Source organism: Dermochelys coriacea, chromosome 13 (genome assembly GCF_009764565.3).
Source record: "Dermochelys coriacea isolate rDerCor1 chromosome 13, rDerCor1.pri.v4, whole genome shotgun sequence".
In the NCBI taxonomy this organism is placed as follows: Eukaryota; Metazoa; Chordata; order Testudines; family Dermochelyidae; genus Dermochelys; species Dermochelys coriacea.
The window spans coordinates 4911600-4933420 of record NC_050080.1 but is presented as its reverse complement, the minus strand read 5'-3'; the positions used below and the strand labels follow the sequence as shown (position 1 = coordinate 4933420).

Genomic DNA, 21821 nt, shown 5'->3' with positions numbered 1-21821 from the left:
ACCACTTGTCAGCCAGCAGGGGGGATTCTAGTTTAGTGATAAAATCTGGTCCCCAGACTGAAGAGCCATTGACTGTATTTTTGCAGCAAGGAAGGGAAGGGACGGAGTAAGATGTGACTGCAGCTCAGGTAGGCCAGACCCGCGCTTGCTTTAATTCAACTGGCATGGCTGAAAACAGCAGCCAAGGCGTAGAGGCCCGGACTTCCACTCCAGCTGTACAAACTCTAGAAGAGAGGGGGGAATCTGTGTTTTCTAGATAAAATATCCAGAATTGGTAGGGGAAGAAGTTTTATTTTCAAGCTTCTGAGAAGCTGCAAACAATGGGGCATTCACACCCAAGAACTGAAAGAAGGCAGAATGTGCTGGTAAGAGAAAATTTGTTATTCATGAAACAAACTATCCAATCCCCCACCATCTGGGTTTTTTTTTTTTTTAATTATCACCATTATGGTATTTCAACATTGGATACACTGGGGATTTATAAATTTATTTATTTCCAAAGCTCATGGATTTGAAGGATTTTTGCAGAGGTTTTTGTTTTGGTGCATGGAAAACGCGCTCCTTTCCAATGCTGCTCCTTCGGACAGGCTCACGTTTAAATGTCAGGCAGCCAGTATGTAAAAGGATGTTTCTTTACGATCTCTGCTCACCACCTATGATGTTCACTTGTCTTCACTAGGCTGGCTGAGTGCTTCTCAAAGAGCTGCAGGAACTCAGTGAATCTCAGAGCAGCTCCTCCTGAACTCAGACTTGCCACTGGCATAAGAGGGCTCAGCGCCTCTGACAGCAATGGAGTGGCACTCCCTAACTCCAGCAAAGAATTTGGCCTTTGGTGTTGTGTTTCTAACCAAGTAGATATCTTGGCCAACAGCCACCTGTATATGTAGGGGCTTGGTTGCCACCAGTAAGGATGCAGAGTACAACAACGGCATTGTCCCATGAAGAGCAGAGAGATGAAGATTCATAGATTCCAAGGCCAAAAGGAACTACTGTGATCAAACACTTTTCACTCCACCTGCCACAGCCACAGGGGGATTTGAACCACTGCCCTCTAGCATTGCAAGCAGGAGCCAAGTCCCAATGCCACCTCATATAGATACAAGACTGCTCTCAGCAGCCACTGGCTAGGGTGTCCCTGAATGTCCTACTGCACAGCTCAGCATGAATCCACAGCAAGTCATGTGCTCTGGTGAAGCTAATGGGAGCAGCATTGCCTCCAGGGCTGGAGCCCTACTAGCAACAACTGGTTTTCTATAACTGATGAAAGGGTGAGGTCTGGTGCCTCTCTTCTAGAAGCAGGGGATTTGTTTTGCTGGCAGGAAGAGAACAGTAGTTACAATAGCATAAATGATGGGCAACTAAATCTGGTTTTACATATAGGCAGCATAGCCTTCCCCTTAGCACCATGAGGCAACATCAATTCAGCCCTGACCCAGAGGGAAGAGCACCACTTACTGAGTCACCAACCCCACCTCCTACAGCACTTTGGCTTTCCCTTGCCCTCTTGCAAGTGTCCATCACAAAGAATGACGGGAAGAGAAACCCGGCCCCGAGAGGAGATACAAGTGGTTCTCAATTGCCTATTCTTCCTGGTTTTTCCAGGAGACGGTAGCAGCTGTAGAAAGTCCATTTCATTCTCTGACCAGCCTGTTGAGCTCAGGTTGAAAGAACAAGGGAGAGAAAAGAACGCTAGTTCAAACCCATGGAATATCAGGGAAATCTAAGATTTCCTAGACAACTTGCCACTATGGCTACCATGCCCAGCCTTTCCTGAAGCACTGGCCCTTCGGGAGCTAGATGGCTTTCTTCCCAGCATCTGATGGGATAGGAAGCCAATATTGTATGTCAATGAACAGCCCCGGGAAAGCAGCAGACATCTCAGGTGGTGCAGTTGTAACCCACACACCTCCTGGGTGTGGTATTCTGTCCCATCTAGTGGTACCAAGACCACTTAAAGAGAGAGATAAAATGAGTCTGCTCTACAGCCTTAGCTAATAGCCAGGGGGCTTTTAGCTCATGCAGTAGAGGCTCATGGACTAAGCTCCAGAGGGGTGCCAGCTTCAATCCCACCAATCAGGGTCTGTTAGCGTTACACAGTGCTAGAGATTTCCTAGCAGATAAGAAGCATTTTCATGATCTGGGAGCCTCTTCTTACCCTATTACCCTCTTCTTTCACTGCCCTGTCGTTACAAATTCCTAATGTACAGACCCACCGGAGCCAAGGCCCCCACTGTGGAAATGTCCTACAAAGTGTTATTCAGAACAAAGGAGCAAATTCTGTCAATGCCACTCAGTTGATTTCAGGACTGAATCTGACCCTCAGTATTTGCCTGGAAGAGTAGTGGAGCGGGCCATGAACACAAGAGAAGTCCCTCTCCAATCCCCACAGAGAAGGATGGGATGCAATGGAAAGCAAACCCCAGCACTGCCTGCTTCACCCAACGGCAGAACCAAGAAATCAGAAGGCAAGGAGTTTCCATGAAATCAGTGTTGCTTACTGGCTAGTACGGAGGTGGTGGTACAATCCCAGGTGCTCAACACCCATGGGGAAAGCACCATAAATGGCTTCCTAATGACCCTATGTGTCCCAGTCCTTTGAGTGCAGAGAGAACAGCTTCTCCCAGCAGGTGACCAAGTTTTCCACGGTTCGCGCTATCTCCTTCAGCTGCTTTCTCCTGTTGCCCTGGCCTCTGTGTCGTGGTTTCTCTGTAGCTGTGGACAGACTCTTCTGTTAGCATGCAAAGAAAGAAAACAAAACAGTCATGCCAATGAAAACCATGGCCTAGATACAAACATCAAACAGGACAGAGACCAGTTCAGGGCTGTTTGTACCCCAGGGAGGGGGATAGCACTGGAAAATAAGGGTCCCCAAGCATGCATGTAACCCACAGGTAATGGTGGGATCTGTATCACACACACTTCCCAGTGGGTTGCGTGCACTCTGCTGGATACCTGGACGCTCATCCCAATGGGCACATGCACATCTGGCAGTACAGGAGAGAAGCCACCTGTGAGGTGTGGGGTTGTACCATCAAGCATCGCTCTCCAGAGAGGGTGGGTGCATTCCAACCTGGTGGAACTTTCCAAGGTAAAACTTCCAATGAGGGGGATGGGGCATGGAGGTGTTTCTCATATATATATATCTCAACAACAGCCTAGAATCCTTATAAATAATCCCAGAGTTGGATATTGGCTAATTAATGCAGACCACACACATCTAGTATGGAGGAAAGTCACCTGGGAAGTGGAGAAGATACAAGATCTGTTCCCCAGATGACTTGAAATGGTTCCCTCCCCCAGGTATCAGTCTCCATTCATAGGTGCTCTGATAGACTATTCAAACCAATTAGCCACATTCCCCAATGAGACAACACTAAATACATTAATGTCTCTGACAAATTGGGTGGAGGAGGGGCAGAGCCAGGGATTCCCTGAGACTGTGCCAGGTAACCTGAGCTCATCGGCAGACTCTTGCACAAGGGCATCAAACATGAATGGATTCCCTCAGCTCGGGCTTTCCCCCGCGACTCTCCCAGGTGAGGAGTATCCGTTAATGAACCCTGCACTAGTGCCAGATAGGGAGAGGGTGGCTATCAGTTTGGGGTTTCCCTAAGGTTCTCTCGCAGGAGAGGGCTAAGGGAATTCATTTCAGACACAACAGAACAGCTCAGTGACAGTTCGAAGGCATCATTTCAGGGCAGACCCTGGATCTTGCCCCAGGCCTGCAGGTGATGCTCAACAAAGACAAAGTGGGTGAGATAATATCTTTGATTGGACCAATGTCTGGTGGTGAAAGAGACAAGCTTTTGAGCTTGCATGCACAGACCTGAAGAAGAGCTCAAAAACTTGTCTCTTTCACCACCAGATGCTGGTCCCACAAAAGATATCAATTCGCCCACCTTGTCTCTCTAGCATCCAGGGACCAACACTTAAACGTCTTAACGAATGGCATTTCTTAAAGGGTTGGAGAGCACTGGAAAGACTGCTGCTTTCTGCAGCTGTGTTTCTGTAACCCACACACCTCCTGGGTGTGGTGTTGTCCCACTGAGTGGCATCGACAGCACTTAGAGAGACAGATTAATGAGTCTGTGCTACAGCCTTAGGTAAGGGCCGTATGGCTTTTAGCTCATGCAGTAGAGGTTCGTGCACTAAGCTCCAGAGGTCCCAGGGTTCAATCCTGCCTGCCATCTACCGGGCTCTGTTGGTGTTACACTTCTATGCTGGAGTCTTGTTGGAATGTGCATGGTGCAGTCTGGTGCAAGCGGGCAGCTTCCTCTATAGGGATCAGCCCTCTGGGAGATCCGTTCCATGGACCAGCTGCTGGGAATGGTACAGACTCTGAAGGAAGATCACTTTCTTTTTCCTTGCATTTATTTTCTGAGTGGGTCAAAGCCCAGGGGCCCCAAGGGCTAAACCTCCACTGGGAGTACTCCTTTGGACTGGGATACCAGGTGAAAAGCTTGGGAGCTAATCAGAATCACTGAGCTCATTTCAGTTGGGAAGAGGTGCAGGACAGCTGCACCCCAAACTCAAATGATGGCCCAGAACTTGGACAATCAGGACTGTGGGAAAGGATTTGCCCACTGCCCTGTACTCCCCACCCATGGCTGCTGTTTTTTGCACTGTCCCAGCTGCATGGCAGAAGAGAAAAGCAAGCCCCAACCTTGTAGATTTTCTTGCAGTTCTGTTTGGTCACAGACTCCGTGTTGCTGACCACCTGCATCACAGCCACCACTTCAGGATTCCTCCATGGGCCTCTTACCATGTCCCTGAGAGACATGCTCATGGTGGAGATAGACAGCAGGATTTTCTGCTCCTGAACAAAGAAGGATGCAAATCCAGATGAGCAGAGCCAACTCAAGCAGAAAACACTAGGATTAGTAGAGGAGCCAGTGCTAGCTTAATACAAGCTCGGGATCCCAGAGTCTTAGATCACTGGAGTAAAGAAAGCCCTAAAATATAGTCGGTGGCCACCTCTGCCTCCCCCCCAAAAAATTCCCTTCCCCCACTCTGTGCCATAATGCCCACTAGAATACAGTTTAGGGAAGCTGTTCTGCTGACCGCTTGGGGAACAAGGCATGAGGCAGTGTCACCGGGGAAGTGATACAAGTGTTACCTGCTGCCTATCCACCTGTACCGCCACGTTAGCATTGTTGCTGCCCAGCAGGAGCCACCCCAGCCGCTAAAGAGACCCGCAGCCTTTCCCTCAAAGGACAGGTCCTGGGCACGTCCATTTCCCTTTTTTGATGATCCCCCCTCTCTCACACACACACACACACACACACACACACACACACACACACACACTTCCCCTTGCTTGAATACAAAAGAAAAAGCCCTTGGTTATTAACTACACAAAAGCTGGGGGGCAGGAACACAGAACAGAGCAAACAGCAAAATCCTCAGGTGTTAGCAGCAAACAGTGTGAAAGGTGGGGTGACCAGATGTCCCGATTTTATAGGGACAGTCCCTCTATTTGGGGCTTTGTCTTATATAGGCGCCTATTACCCCCCACCCCCTGTCCCGATTTTTCACACTTGCTGTCTGGGCCCTAGTGAAAGGGGCACATACCACAATGAACTGGTTAGTGTGTCTATGCTCTACTGCCTCCTCCTGGGTGGAATCGTAACTGCTCCAATAGTTAATGGCGGTTCGGAGTCCCGGGGGTTTGGAGTTCTGTAGCCATGGAGCTCTGAGGTGCCCTGGTGTACAGCCCAGTGACAACACTGGCTGCGGACTTGTCACACCAGGGTCAAAGTGAGACGGGAACTTCTGTGAGTCTCAGACACTTGTGGCTGGGCTTTGTCTAGCAAGGGGAGTGTGTCGAACTGGTTAGAGAGCGAGCATCAGTCACGGACCTCTGCTGAGTGCAATAAGAACGATTTGGCCGTGTCCCTGCTGTCACAAAATGCTGAGTGGCCCTGGCATGAGGATTAGACACTGGGTGGCCATTCATGCATTCCTACAACACCTGGCTTTCCAGTACTTCTGGGAATGGCATGGGCTCACCCCAGCGGTGCAACCTTGCGCACGTGGGGCACAGGAAGCCGCTCTGCAGGCACCATTTTAAAGAGCACGCCGCTCCACTCCTGCTGGGGTGACCTCGCACACACAGCATGCATAAAGTCACGTTGCACAGATGACGCCATTTTGAAGAGCGTGCCGTTCCAGCCTTGCCACGTGACCTCGCATGCACTGGGTATGCAAGTCACAGCAAGGGCGGGTGGAGCGGTGCACTCTCCAAAATGTCACCCCCGTCCAATACTGGACAAAACCACATCTGGTTTTGTCTCAGTCCCGGACAGGGAACAAACCACCCAAGAAGAGGACTCTGCAGCTTAAAACCAGACAAATGGCCTGCCTGCATACACTGCAGGATGGCCTGATGTGTGACCCAGCATTGTACAAACTCACATCTCAGCCTCCATGCTCTTTCTCACACACAAACACACACATGTTCAATGGCAAAACCTGTGTGAAAACAGGAAGAGAACCCAGATCACGCTGTTCCACATACACAGAAAGGGCTCACTGAGCTAAAGGGAAGTACTGGCTGTTAGCTAGCAGTACAGGGCTGATGACACACAGTTGAGCAGTCCTGATTTCATCTAGTACAGGATGCTGGTGTACACCCCCACACCCGCACCCACACCAAAGCACTTTGCAGAGAAAGCGTTTGTCTAGAAGCCAGTATTTACCTTGTTAGAGAGGCAGGTTAGGCCAGCTCTCCCCCTCCTTGGGGTTCCAGCAGATCCTGTCAAGTTTTTCTGTGTAAAATACAAGGATTACAAGCTGCTCAGCTTTGGGCCTTTCCCTCCGGCTCCCCTGAAGTTACTATCCCGCGCTCTGTACATAGCGCAGGCTTTATGCGCTGGGGAGAAGAGACCCACTGGACTGAGCAGAGCACCCCATGAAGCTCTATGGCTGGCTTGAGAGTGGGGAGAGTGCTCCTTACAAAAATCTCCTGGCACTTTTCGTGGGGGCGGGGAGTTTGTTGTTGCCTTGGCAGCTGGATTCCAGTGGCACCCTGGGTGCACGCTTCCCATTCCCAGGGAACACTGTTATATTCCAGCAATGCCTAAAGGCCCCGGTAGGATGGAGGCCCGATTCTGCTGGGTGCTATACCCACATCAGTGAAGCCACAGTCCCTGCTCCAAAGGGCCGAGGCAGCCTAAGACAACCCGTGCCACCTGGCCAGACAGCTACATTCTTATACCCGCCCACCTGCCGGGGACTGTCCGCTCACCAGGTTCTGGAGCTCATCAAAGATCACGGCTTGGTATTGCCGCAGGATTTCCACAATGCTGCACTTTGCCTTGCCCTTGCTCAGCACCGACACAAGCAGTAGCAGCAGAACAGCACAAAGGAGAGTCCTGGGGAGAATCTAGATGGGAAAGAACAACTCAGCTTCAGCATTGTATGCTAGTGCCAGACCTGCCTTCCCCTTGCCACATAGGCTGACAGGAAGCTGGTTTCCCTTGTGTGGTTTAAAAGCAGTACAGCATGGACTCAGACTCCAGAAGTGCATATGGGGAGCTCCTATATAAGAAGTGGGAAGTATTAAGAGTGCATTGGACTGTAGTATAAATAAGGTATCCTTCGGGAATACATGTCCCTGGGTCAGCTAACCAGGTTGTGCAGCATTCCCGAGAGATTTGGGCTTTTTCAGACCAGGGGAGAGGAAACTCCAAAGCTGAGAGGCCATCTTGGAGAACCCGCTGCCGGCACTTCCTTCTCCCTTTACAGCAAAGGAGCTTCCGTTTCACCCCAGCTTGCAGCTCCGGCAGCATGGGACAGATGCAGTTTTAAGTAGGATGATCCCAGGACATTTCAGGGTCAGATCCAAAGACTTCATTTAGAATTAATGGCAAGAGAATCTCAATCTTTGGAGAGGTGTTTTTATGTGTCCAAGCTAAACTGGGGGCAGCTGTGACAATGGTGCATAGGAACATAGGCAGAAGAATGGCTGCTGTGTGGGAAGCCTATTTTGTCACATTTTAAAAAGGTGCTGAATATCAAATTCAGGAGCAATAAAATCCAGTGAGATGTGGTCTCTTGTGCAATTGTTCTGCGTTAGGTAGTTCTGCACCTGCTCCAGTTTTTCAAAAGGTTCCTTTAATCCAGGTGCTCAGTGGTCTCCCACAGGAATGAAACAGACGCTCTTGATGGCTAAATGAGGGGGGAAATAACCTATGCAGCTCTTTGCTTTCACTGGTGCAGCACAGATCCCTAGTCAAACCTTCAGGCTTCATGCTTTCCACGCAGTACTGAAGCCAGCTGTGGCACAGCCCTGAAGCCAAAGCTTTGATATCTGAGACTGTTGAGTGGATGGAGTAAATAAATTTTATCTTAATGCTTGTCCTGTCTTTGAAAAATCAGTGATCCTCAGACGCGTCAAGGAATGGTTTGGGTTTACCTTCTTCTGCCCCAGCGCAGGGAGTGGAATTTCTATTTGGGTGTGGCAGAATCGTCTCAGATATGCCAATTGCACCGCTTTGTTTTCTCTGTACATTTCCCCAAGAGAAGGGAGATATCACTCCAGAGCAAACTTCAAAACAGCACAGGAGATATACATAATGCTCAAAGCCATTCATCAAAATGCCAGCTTCGCTGCAAACGGAATATCCCTTTCCACACAGACACCAGTCAAAGTCTAAGGGTTGCTAGTCTGAAAGGCTTCCCCACAGAGGAAAGAAGGCCATGTCACTTCACTTGAACTATTAAGTAAAGGACTCTTTCCATAAATATAAAATTCCGGAAGAGAGCAACACTTGCACTATTTCCAAGCAGCTGGGACGGGTACTACATTTTCAGTACTTAATATGTGAAGAAACACAGTCTGCCATTAAAAAGACAGGCTACACTCTCAAAGGCCATGACCCGCGATTCTCACAACTCATGTGACCAGCCTGGTGGAGGGGCGCCCGTAAGAGATACATGCTTGTGGAAGGAAGACTCTAATGAACAAATCATGAGAACTGTTTTCTCTTAGTAATTGGCACCGTTCAGAGGTGGAAAAAGTTATAGTTAATTCACATGCCTGGGGATTACTAATTCTCTCTCCATGACGGTGTGAAGGCTTTGTCCCTGGCCCACCTTACACACACACACACACACACACACACACACACACACACACACACACACCAACTTTTCAAAATCGCAAAAAGAAAAGGAGTACTTGTGGCACCTTAGAGACTAACACATTTATTTGAGCATAAGCTTTCGTGATAAATCTCCCCACTGTATTTTCCACCAAATGCATCCGATGAAGTGAGCTGTAGCTCACGAAAGCTTATGCTCAAATAAATGTGTTAGTCTCTAAGGTGCCACAAGTCCTCCTTTTCTTTTTGCGAATACAGACTAACAGGGCTGCTACTCTGAAACGTTTCAAAATCGGCATCACTTAATGTTTGTTAGTAGCATCCAGGAAAAGTTCATTCTGGGTTTAGAAGTCACCTGGTTCCATGGAAGGACCAGGAGTTATTTGTAAGGTTAAGAACAGGTCTGTGAACTACACAGGCAGCCAGGTAGAAAAATTCAGCGTGTTAAATTGTGCTTTGCATATGCCTGAAGGGGCTAATCTCTTCTTTCCTGGCTTTAATCCTCTAGCAAACACGGACAGATAAGGGAAATCACCAGTATTGACAGCAGTTCCTGGTGGCACATGCACTGACCTCAGCGGCACAGAATCTGCTCCGGCAGAAATCACTTTGCCCCCCCCCCCCCCCGGCACTGTGTCCTGACTTGCACCGCCCTGATAAATCTGCCAGGGGGTGTGGCCCCTGTAGCTTTGGGTAGCTTGGAGGGCAGAATAGGTCTGGTTGGCTGTGCCTGAAACCTCGCAGAGAAGCATGAAGAGGAGCCCAAGGAAATCGGTTTCAACACAGGGCTCCCCGCAGTGTCTACGCACGCCCACGCTCTCCGAGCCAGCCGGCTCCAGCCAGGAGCCAGCACCGGGACTGCGGGGAGGGGGGCTCCTGCCCTTTCCAGAAACAAGCAGCCGCAGCTGAAAAGAGGGAACATTTACAGGAAAGTCTGGCCCACGGGGCGCGGGGTTTCTCACTTGGACAGGAGCCGTCCCTGGGGGCCGGTGCTGAGTGGGAATTTCCAGTTCCTTCTCCTGGATCTAGCCGCAATCGATGCTTCTCCTATGCGGGGGGGGGGACCCCCAGATGATCCCAAACGACCCCCTCAGCCCCCTCCCCCAGCAAACTTCCAGGAGTCAGCTGCCACGGGCGGGGATCAAGTCGCCCCCCTTCCTCGCCCCCCCCCCATGGGGACACTCACCATTTATCGCTCGCGGTGCCGATCCCCACATCCGCAAATGCCCGGGGAGGGAGGCGACCAAGCCTAGCTGCATGGTCCCTTCCCGCCCCTCCAAGCTCCAGCTTATGCCCCTGCCTCCCCTCCGAGCCCCGGCCGCTCCCTCCCCTGCTCCAGCTGGGTCCCAGCATTTGAACTTGGCTCCAGGATGTAAGAGTAGGAGTGGGAGGGGATAAAGCACTGGCGGCTTTAGTCCCACCCTCCCCATCCCCAGATCCTGGCTGACCGAGTTATCCCAGCGGGAGACCTGCACCTGCCCTCCCAGAGCTGGAGGAAGGGAAAAGGGGGCGCGGGGGGGGGGGAGTGAAGCAGCCTCTTAAAGTTTCGGCAGGGGGGTAGGATCAAGGCAGAAGATTATAACTTGTCTAGAGAGGAGATGGAGAAGCAAGTCTGGGCCTGGGAGTGGAGGGTCAGGTCAGATCACCCTGGTTTACAGTGCAAACTGCTAGGAATCAAGCACCCTCAACCATTGGGTGGAGGGTCGGATTTTCAGTGTGGCCCAGAAGTACCTGGTTGAAGAAGGTGCTTTTTGACCTGTATATAGAGCAACCAGGGCAAGTCCCTTCTGGGTTTCAACTGAACCTTGATTGTGAACTCTTTGGGGCAGGGACCTTGTTCCAGGTATGTACATTGCAGTCCAGGATAGGGCTACGGCACTACAGGTAATAAATAACCATCTCCCTTCCTAAATGTTTCAAACTCCACAACAACCTCCAGAAAGGCTCCTGAAAGCCAATCTCAACCTGAAGCACTCAGTGCCGGTTCCATCAAGCATGCACAGGCCAGGTAAGGGTTCCAAAATGCTATGGACTACTACTGCTGAAGACAGCCATGCCTACGCCCAGCTGCCAGAGGTCTGAAGATCCTGAAACAAAAGCAAGAGGAAACACTTGCGAGTCCTGCTTTAAAAATAAGGCGGCTCCATCCTTGCTCTCCGAGAACCACTTCTTCAGGGCTGAGAATTTTTGCTGTAGGGCTAACTGTGGTCAAAGACCCCGGATCATGGCAAGCCAGACCTTTCCTTTTCAGTTTCTACTAGCAACACGTTTTAATCATTAGCAATTTCTGAAAGTGGATCTAAAATGGAATTAACCTATTTTAGTGCTCATAACTGCACTTTGTCCTATGAAATCATCTTGCTACACGTTATCTATTTATAGACCTTAGTGTGAGTAGCCAGTGTGAAATGGTTAAGACGCTTTAGCACTGTATACACACCAATAAAGAAAGAGGTTAAAAAGGTACCTTTGTTGGCCTCAGATGAATGAGCCCAGAATTGTATTTGGAGTGTGAAGTCAACTAAACCTAATTTAAATTCTTTTCACCATGATTTTTACAGAACAAATTGTGGATAACTAATCTAAAGATTTGACAGCAACCAAAAGCATGCTCGGCCCTTGGGTATTAATAAGACATGGCCCATGCCCCCAACAAGTTTACAATCTAAGTTCACACACGATGCAACAAAGATTAATGAAACAACAAAGGAGAACTGGGTTAACAGCAATAAAGAGAGTTACTTGACAAAGGAGAGGGCACAGAACCATGAAGCAAAAATGTGTGGCTTTTCGTAGGATACCTGAATAACCCAACTAAATTCTTATAGACAGCAGAACTGAGCCTCCCAGAGGGGAATGGTCTACTGAATCATTGCTTGAAGCAGGAAGAACTATGTATACTCAACGCCACACCACTGAAGGCTGGATCCGGACAGGTTTATTGTGCCCTATGTGCACATAAATCAAATTTACAGGTTCAAAAATCCATTTTCAAAATTTTAAGACATCTAAAAACATTAAGCTGGTAAAGGGAAGGGTCCATTTTTAAAAAAATAAGCATCAACAATTAAGAGCCTTTTGAAAGATAAGGTGAAAGGTAGAAACACTGGGTTGGAAGAGGAATTTCATGCTCTAAAGGAAACAAATCCACATACTGGTACATAGCCCTCACATCCTGATGCTTTCAATACCCCATTCTGTGCCTCAGCACTGGGAGAGTACATTTGCCCTGAAAGGTGAATTTTTGCATTAGTATGTTGCTACATTTTATGCTCTTTAAATAAGGGAAAGTTCACTCCAATCTCACACAAAGCCTTAACGAATGGACTTTGTGTTGAGAACAAAGCAAGTGTAGGGGAGGATAGAATTCAGCCCTCAACCAATGGGCAGGAATCCACTGTGGAGGTCAGAGTCCCAACCCTACAACCCTATTTGGGAGTTCCCCAGACATTGGAGCCAACAGCCCTTCCCCAGCCCATTGCAAAGCAGAGTGTAAAAGCCTCACTGTGTTCCCTCCAACACAGCCTCACTGCAGGACTTAAGTGCCATATAGGGCTTCATAGGTCCTCGGTACCTGGGTGACCATGAAGCCCAAGCTTGCTGCCCAGATTACTATTGTATGTAGATTGTCTAACACATTTCCAGTACTATGGCACTTTCCAACCAAGAGGAAAAGTCCCCTCCCCAAAGATCTTACCACCTAAAGAGACAAAGGACAGATGAAAAGACAGGAAGGGATACCACCAATAAGCAGAGAGGTTAGGATAGGCCGCACAGGTACTCAATATGTAAATTTCATTTGTTAATATATGCAGTAGCCATATTGGTCCCAGGATATTAGAGACAAGGTGGTTGAGGTAGTATCTTTCATTGGACCAACTTCCATTGCTTTAAGCTTGTCTCTCTCACCAGCGGAAGTTGGTCCAATAAAAGATATTACCTCACCCATCTTGCCTAATTTGTTAACAAATTTTTTCAAGCTGACCCCCTGCAGAACATTAGTTTGACCCAACTCTGGGAAATCCTAGTTAAACTATCCCCTTATCTATACCCTCCCCATCCCAACCAACCAACACTCCTGTCCTCTCTCAGTACGGTTAACCCAGACTCAGCCCCTGCATCCAGTGATGAGCTGCCAAAATCTTAACAGGTTCCCTCCTCACCCCATGAGGGGGTCGTTGCCCACCCCCATCCCCCAGGACTCCTTCCCCATCCGACCCCCACACGTTCCTTGACGCCCCCCCCAGGACCCCTGCTCCATCCACCCCCTTCCCTTGTCCCATGACTGCCCTCAGAACCGGGCAGGAGGGTCTCGTGGGCCACCGTAGTGGGTGCCCACCCCACCCCTAAGAGCCAGAGGCACCTGCCAGGGGGTGAGGTGGGGATTCCTGGCAGTGCTTACCTGGGGCAGCTCCCAGGAAACATCCAGCAGGTCCCTCTGGCTCCTAGGGGCGGGGGAGCGTAGCTGGGGGGGGGGGAAGCAGAGGAAGCGGCCACTCCCCCCACCGATCACATCAAAAGTGGTGCCTTTGGCGACGACTCCCTGGGTGCTCCGGGGCTGGAGCACCCACGGGGAAAATTGGTGGGTGCAGAGCCCCCACTGGCAGTTCCCCGCCCCGTGCCTGGCCCCAGCTCCCCTCACCTTCGCTCCGCCTCCTCCCCTGAATGCACCACCCTGCTCTGCTTCTCCGCACCCACCTACATGGCTTCCTGCAAATCAGCTGTTTGGCGCGAAGCCGGGGAGGGCTGAGAAGCAGGCCACGGCTTCCCATGCAGGCCGAGGGTGGCGGAGGTGAACTGGGGCGGGGAGCGGTTCCCCTGCACACCCCCCGGGTTACCTGCTGCGGCGTGGGCAGCCCTCCTCGCACACCCCCCAGCCCCAGCGCATTTGGAGAGGAGGTGGAGGCGGAGCGGTGAGGTGAGCTGGGGCCGGGGATGGGGTGGGGAGCTGCACCCACCAAATTTTCCCCATGGGTTCTCCAGGGCTGGAGCTCCCATGGAGTCAGCACCTAAGGTGCCACTTTTGGCCGGTTAAATTTAGAAGCCCTTTTAGAACCGGTTGTCCCTCGCGGAACAACTGGTTCTAAAAGGGCTTCTAAATTTAACAATTGGCTCCAGCTCACCACTGTCTGCATCCCCCATGCAGAGAATCTTCACTCTCCCTCTGCATCAATCCCCGTTCTCCAGCGACAGAAGGAAATTCACTGTTGGTGGTGGAGAATCTCTTGGGATAGTGGAGGTCTTCCCTCTCCATGCTGCTTGCCCTAACAGCTGCAGGCCTGAGCCTTTGAAAGCTTACAAGCCCACAGCACACCAATGAGGTATACCTTTCTTAATGAAGGTGCAATTGCACATGTTCTCACCAGATACCTGAGAGAGAACACAGGGGCTTCATTTCGCATTTATAAATCTGGAAGAAAAACTTTCATAAGTGAGGCCACTTCTTAAGCAATGTGGCACTTAAAGCAAAAGAACATGAGAAAGCTTGGCAGACAGATACATTCCTCACATCCGATGAAGTGAGCTGTAGCTCACGAAAGCTTATGCTCAAATAAATTTGTTAGTCTCTACGGTGCCACAAGTACTCCTTTTCTTATTCCTCACATGGGCACCTTTGTAAGGAGTAGCTGGCCTTTTATAGGATACCCACCCACTAGTCAGATCCAACCACTCTGCATTTAGTCTTTGACACGCAACAGTCACTGCAATGGAGGAGATGGTGGTCAAATAGAATTCAAAGCCAAACACAAGACAGTTGTATTTTATAGCATCCCATTACATCAGTACAGTTTTCCAGGCAACTGACAGGTTTTCTTCAAGCAACATTCTATGATGATACATACTTAAAAAAAATCACTATATTCTAATATACAAATGCTGTTAAATGAAGTTGGAGACATTTGTATCTTTCAGTTGGTGAAGAAAATAGACACAATCTCTCTGGAGGACATTTCTTTTCACTCAAAGGAGGATCAAGAGAATGAAAGTCACCCCTTTGGGTCAAAAAATGGCACTGCTCATAGGTTTAGAAAACCTTACTCATGAACCTAAGACAACTTACAGGGGCTACAGACACAGAGATAATCTATGTGCTCCAAGATCATCCCAGCAACAAGCTAGTTTCTCCATCTGAGCTTGGAGAAGTTTTTCATATCCATCCATCCTGGAGGTCAGCTTCAGTTGCTAAAGCACATGGCTTCTTAATGGTTCTAAGAATAAGGATTTTTCCTTTAGAGATCCTCAAGTTGTTTTTACCATGTTGTTTTAACATTACTGCTGTAGTATTATAGTGAAATTACTCTATTAAAAGAATATGCTTACATTATACATTTAAAAATTAGAGAAAATATCACTAAAAATAGGTTCTGGTTATTGAATTTCACAAAATACTCAATTAAGAATAGTTTTCCACAAAAATCTGACCAGGATTCTACCCCAAAAGTTGAGGAGGCAGTTCCAGTCTAGCTTTGTCACACCAAACCCACATTTTTGCCTTCCATTTCTGCCACCATGCCCTTCTTTCCACCCTAAAATTCCAGGCATGTCTTCCATCTATTATTGTTCTTTGGTTCCTCTATTTACTTTAAGCCTCACTATGCTTAAATATCAAGGAGATAGCTTTGTTGACAAAGAGTCATCATTAAATGGGCCAAACACCAAGAAACTGAAGGCCTGGTTGACAGGAAGAGAACTCATGCCAGGGAAGACACCAGAGGAGCTGCAAGTCATCAGAAAGCGATCAAGTAATAATTAAGGTTTGAATTTACAGAATGGGTTCACACATCCGAATGAGAAAGCCCATCAAACCTACACAAAATTACTCAGCACCACCACCTGCCAGCAATGTTCACAGAAGACACCATAACACAAACGCATCTGATTATGACACACCAACGACGTCAATGTGCAGTCTCAAGGGCTACCGCAGAAGTGGAAGGGACTGTCTCCTCATCATAATATTTTTTTTGGAAAACCAGGGGTCCTCCTTTGTTCCACCAACTTCCTTTGTTTGCTCTACGCAATTGTGTCGCTGGCAGGGTTGGAAACATGTATAGCAAAGGGGCCGTGTCCTCCAGGGGTGATTGACGCAGCTGAACACAGTATACTCTAGAAGGCATTTTTAATTTTGGCTGCCACAACGACTAGGATCTCTCCAATTTTCTTCTGCCAATTCTCTATGTCCTTGGACACTTCACACCACAGCTCTCCATGGCGGGGCTCAGCATTCTCACAGCGCTTCTTCACCTCTTCCTGCTGCTCCTATGGAGGAAGAAAAACAACAGACTGGGACTACCTTAATCCCCCAATTCTTTCCCCTAGCTGAGCAAGAAGGTCTTCAGATCCTACCATTCCTCCTAACGCACTGGTACATTGTGCTGGGAGTTAAGGGCCTATACAAACCATTAAAAAAGAAAGAGGTGGAAATCAGGGTTAGGAATAACTGAAGGTTAAAGATTGGCAGCAATGGCAACTGTTCTGCCTTGCAAAGCGGCCCAATGGCTGCCAAACTATTTTTGATTTTCCACTGTCTACCTTTCCCCACATTCTCTACATAGTTGCTCTTCAAAAGAATCTAAGATTTGTTGTGAGAGAACACACAAAAACAGGTATTTTGCAGAGTTATGAATCTAATACAGTGCTCTATAGCCTAGTCTTAGTACATTCTAAGCTGCCAGACAATGAAACCGTTTCCCTATTCACAGTTCAGGCAGAATCAAAGCAACTGTGGTGGACGCTTTCCTTGTGTTGCCTAGACACATGATGCATATTGAGGGGGACTCATCTCCCTGAAGCTGAGAAGTCTCACATCAGCTCAGTACCAGGTTTCTCATGAGCATTACATAGGAACTGCCATACTGGATTAGAACAATGGTCCATTGGATCGGATATGCTATTTCCAACCGCAACCCATATAGATATTTCAGGGGATGGGATAAAAACCCTCATAAGGGGCAATTATCCAGCAACGCCTATAGGGAAGCTTCTTACTAACCCCAAGCAGCTAGCGGATGGCTTACGCCTTGAAGAATGAAGGTTGATCTCATTCATTTTTGTTTCTGCTAATGTAACTGTGGATGGCCAAGACAGGCTGCCAACTGTGTTGCATTCTTTGTGGTGGTGTTTTTTATGATATTCACTCCTGGTGGAATATGGAGTGGAGTGGAAATACTATCTTTGGAGGACCACACAGAAAAATTAGTGTGTTGGGGTCAGTGCTCAACAATGCATATTTTACTGCAGCTATTTTTGGGGTAGCAGTTTCTAATTTTTAAAATCTATATTATTTTTCCATGCTGTGATACCTAGTCAAATTGGTAAAGGAACACCAGAGTGCGCATGTAGCGAGAAGTGCATATTCGGCCCAAACGTACAAGAGCTGTGGCATTGCTAACTGATCCTGAAGAATCCCCCATTCTCTGCTTCAAAAGCAGAAACTACACACTTCAGTTTAAGAGTAGATGTGCAATGGCAGTGAGCATTCAAGATGGCATTTGGCTTGACAATTACCATTTCCTGCAGAACCACACAGAGAACACAGATGGGCTACACTAGACTGACGGTTGCTCTGATCTATAATCAAACACTAGGCTTGCATACAATTGTTTCCCAGCCACATAAAGCTGTCTGTAAAGATACATAACCTTTTTTGTTTAGAGCTTTGAGATAGCTGCTCTGAAAGGTTCTGGATTCATAAAATGATTAAGTCATTTGTAGGTTTACATTTTCCTTTCATAAAGGCAGTCAGTTGGCAATTTCTGAAGGTGAAATCTAAAAAGTAATTCCATCTATTAACAATGCTGGTTTTAAAAACATCATGTTTTAAGTCACACTGCTTATAATTATCTAGTTAGCAAAAGCAGTCTCAGCCTCTCACTCCTCAGGCCAAGTGTAATGCAGAGCAATGCACTCTCTGCTAGGAACAGGATGCCCTTAAAGGCTGAGCAGTAGTTCCTGTTGCTGATTAATGTGTAGTGACGATGGGCTGCAAAAACAGTCCTGTTAGCCAGCAGAAGATGGGATGGGCATGCCACACCACTCCCCAGGAGGTCACGGCTTCTATCTAGAGACACACACACACTCTCTTACCTCAGTGCCATGCTGGAGCTCGAATTTGTAAAAGAAAGCCCAGGCATCCCCCAGGTCTGAATCTATCTTCACTGTTCGATGGAACCATTCTCGGGCCTTGGTTATTTTACGCTCGCTCCAGAACAACCTGTTGTGGGAAGGAAAGGGAGAAAAGCACAAGTGGGCAGTTGGCAGGTCACTCTCTACTTGCAGAGACAACTGGTCATCTGACAGTGTTTAAAAAGTTCAGCTCTTGGCTCTCTCAGAACAAAGGGGACAGCTATGCAAAAGAGATCTTCTGCTTGGTAAAGTGGAAGAAGGACTATAGAGGTGAAATGGAACACCCACTGTTTCCTTGCTGATTGCTGGCTGAGTCTAAAAAGTTAAATTAGCCCCCAACCAAAAAAGGAAGCAGGGGGGAGAGTCAGATGTTCTGAAGAAAGAATGTTATTACTTTCTTGAAACCCAGACAGAATCTTCCTCCCTCATTTGCTTACTGTCAGTCAACCATGCTGCACCAAATTCAGAAAATGATAGGATAATGCAGGCACTTTTATCTCCCACTCCCACGTTCTTAATGTTTTAAGATGATCTTGTAGCTATCTAACAAGCTATGTACAATCTTTAGATATTTGGAGCTTATTTAAGTCCTGTACCTACAGAAGTGTGTCCAGATTTACAAAGGCCAACCCATCGTACTGTGCATGTATATAGTGAAATACTAAAATACTACTGAACCAGACGTACATTGAAAATCTATTTCAATGCAAAAGGGAAGGAGTGGAATTTAGTGTTTAAACCCAACTTTTGCACTCACATTGCCTTTTGCCATTTCTAAAATTTGCTCATGAATTTCAAAACTTCTCCCCCCAAGAACTACTCAACTGTGTCAATATTTTATGGGTTTGGTTTCTGTAATTCAAATAGAGTTCAATTAAAACTAGCGAGGTCTTTATGAATAGGAGGCTGTGTGATTGGCTAAGTTGTTAAGTTGTATAATTTTATGGTTTGATAACATGATTGATTTTTAAGCCTTATGAGACTCTTGATTGTTCGGTGTTAGATAAACTGTGATTTAAAGAGCATGAACACTGATAGGAAAAGACAAAACACCTGCAAAATAACAATTTGAGGTAACTTATTTACTTTTAACAAAAGCTCTTCACAATCACGTTACAGCCCTAGGTATCAGAGATACATACATAAGTCTCATTATGGGAGGCAGAAGCAACTTGTGCTGGGTTTAGTTTAGCTACTAAATAGTCTGAGGCTGTACCAGAAGGGGCCTGGAACCAGTTTCCCTAAAGCAAAAGTTAAAATTCTTCTCCTTTTCTGACAAATCTGAACAAGTCAGCTGTCATTGTCTGGCAGACCCTAGTGCCACAGTAACTGGAGTGAATCCTGTATGATTTGCTTTGGCTTACAAGAAAAGTTGTGAAAGAGTTGGGCACTGTTTTACACACTTCCTCTATTAAACTCTTCTGGTATTTACAAAAGAAAAAACAGCTGGTTTCAATCACTATTGTACTAAAATCAGCCCTGCACTTGAATGGAGGCCCTTAACATAAAAGAACAGGAAAAAAGCCATGAAGCACAGTGGATTAAAGTACTAGCCCTTCAACATTCGATAACTCAAAATTTGGTCTAGGCAACAAGAGAAAGATGACATTTTAGTCGTTTCAATTCCTAAATGGACATTTGCCTGCTTCACAGAAGCAAATTCAACACATCTGGCAGCTTATACTCAAGAAATGCCCAAAATGAAACAGCATGGGATGATGGAAGCAGAACTGGAAAAGTAGAATACAGCAGGTCAAGATTATGGACTACTGGCAGAATTTGGGGACTAAGAGGGCAGGTGGGGAAGAGATGGAGTTTAAATAACTTGTCCACATTAAACTGGCACAGTGGCCAGCACAAGCAGCCCCATGCTTCATGGGCATGAACAACGTATCCTAAAAAGTAAAAGCAATTACAGCTTGACTTGAAGTCTTTGTCAAAGTTATGTACCAAGGTATCCCCTGCTAGTGATGTTTTCAGTGTACATAAACCTAACACTAGAACAGATCTCAGCATGAATCCACTGTGTTCCCCACTGCACTCCTATACTTCCCAGTTGACATTAGTACTCTGAGAAAAGGCAGACAGCTTGTGTTCAACCAAGAGAAAGAAGCTGATTTGCACTGATGCTCAGAGGCAGCTATACAGATGCATATTGTTCCTGGATTTGAGGCATATCAATACTGTATTGAAGCAAGACCACGTGATACCGATCTGCAGCAGTGTTTTTGTTGTGTATGTGACCTCAACTTGTGTCCAGAGACAAAATGTCTATTTTTACTTAATTAAAATAGGAATAGCTACTCACTTGGCTACAGCCAACAGGACGTGAGGGTCGTGCTCACACTTCTTCAGGGCATCCACACTTTTGGTCTTTCGCTGTGGTCTTGCCTCAAGGAAAATTGCTTCTGACCATAGGATTCCTAAAAACCAAATAGGAAGATTCCAATTTTTGTTAAATCAGAGATTAAAGGGCCACATTACCAAGAATAACGAGTATGATAGGTGCTTAAATCCAGAATGGAGTGTCATTACTGCCTCAGACTTTCAGGCCAGAACGGACCATCATGATGATCTAGTCTGACCTCCCGCATATGGCAGGCCACAGAACCTCACCCACCCACTCCTGTAGTAGGCCAATAACTTCTGGATGAGTTATTGAAGTCCTCAAATCTTGATTTAAAGACTTCAAGATACAGAGAATCCACCACTTACTCTAGTTCAAAACAGCCAATGACCCATGCGCCTCACTCTGAAGAGGAGGGCAAACTCCTTCAGGGTCTCTGCCAATCTGACCTGGGGAAAAATTCTTTCCCAACCCCACATATGGCAATCAATGAAACACTGAGCATGTGGGCAAGAACCACCTGCCAGATACCTGGGAAAGAATTCTTTTCAACTCAGAGCCCTCCCCCTCTAGTGTCCCATCTCTGGCCAGTAGAGATGTTTGCTAATAGAAGTCAGGGATGGGCCATAAGCCACTGTAGGCAATCATACCATCCCCTCCATAAATTTAGCAAGCTCAGTCTTAAAATAAGTTAGGTTTTTTTGCCCCCACTACTCCCCTTGGAAGACTGTTCCAAAACTTCACTCTTCTGATGTTAGAAGCCTTCATCTAATTTCAAGCCTAAAACTTATTGAAGGGCAGTTTATATTCATTTGTTCTAGTGCCAACGTTGTCCCTTAACTTAAATAATTCCTCTCCTTTCCTGGTGTTTATCCCTCTGATGTATTTAGAGAGATCAATCATGTCTCCCCCTCTACTTCGTTTTGTTAGGCTAAACAAGCCAAGCTCCTTAAGTCTCCTCTTGGAAGATAGGTTATCCATTCCTCTGATCATTTTAGTAGCCCTTCTCTGCACCTGTTCCAGTTTGAATTTGTCTTTCTTAAAGACAGGAGACCAGAATTGCACAAAGTATTCCAGATGAGATCTCACCAGTGCCTCGTATAATGGTAATAACACTTCTCCATCTCTCCTAGAAATACCTTGCCGGATGCATCCTAGGATTGCATTAGCCTCTTTCACAGCCGCATCATATTGGTGCTTCATAATCATCCTGTGATGAACCAACCTAATGTTCAAATAGCTCT

The 21821-nt window shown here is 47.2% G+C and overlaps 2 protein-coding genes and 1 long non-coding RNA gene across 3 annotated transcripts in view; all 3 read right to left on the bottom strand.

Annotated features, from left to right (window-relative positions):
* Nucleotides 1–278: 278 nt before the first annotated feature.
* Nucleotides 279–10471, bottom strand: C13H20orf204 (chromosome 13 C20orf204 homolog). Its single transcript, XM_038369890.2, has 5 exons — nt 10291–10471; nt 7247–7384; nt 6699–6767; nt 4664–4816; nt 279–2728 (listed from the first exon to the last, which is right to left on the bottom strand). Exons 1-5 carry the CDS (start codon nt 10291–10293, stop codon nt 2579–2581), a joined length of 513 nt encoding a protein of 170 aa, XP_038225818.1. The 5' UTR covers nt 10294–10471; the 3' UTR covers nt 279–2578.
* A 1555-nt stretch (nt 10472–12026) lies between these two features.
* Nucleotides 12027–14608, bottom strand: LOC122456563. Its single transcript, XR_006275495.1, has 2 exons — nt 14228–14608; nt 12027–13219 (listed from the first exon to the last, which is right to left on the bottom strand). It is a non-coding gene; the product is annotated as an uncharacterized LOC122456563 (long non-coding RNA).
* A 241-nt stretch (nt 14609–14849) lies between these two features.
* Nucleotides 14850–21821, bottom strand: part of PRPF6 (pre-mRNA processing factor 6) — a 34016-nt gene continuing 27044 nt past the window's right edge. The window contains exons 19-21 of the mRNA XM_038369547.2: nt 20539–20653; nt 18192–18318; nt 14850–16364 (exon numbers count right to left, since the gene is read on the bottom strand). Of these exons, the coding sequence (XP_038225475.1) occupies nt 16212–16364; nt 18192–18318; nt 20539–20653 (395 nt within the window). The 3' untranslated portion in view covers nt 14850–16211. The remainder of the gene's footprint in view (nt 16365–18191; nt 18319–20538; nt 20654–21821) is intronic.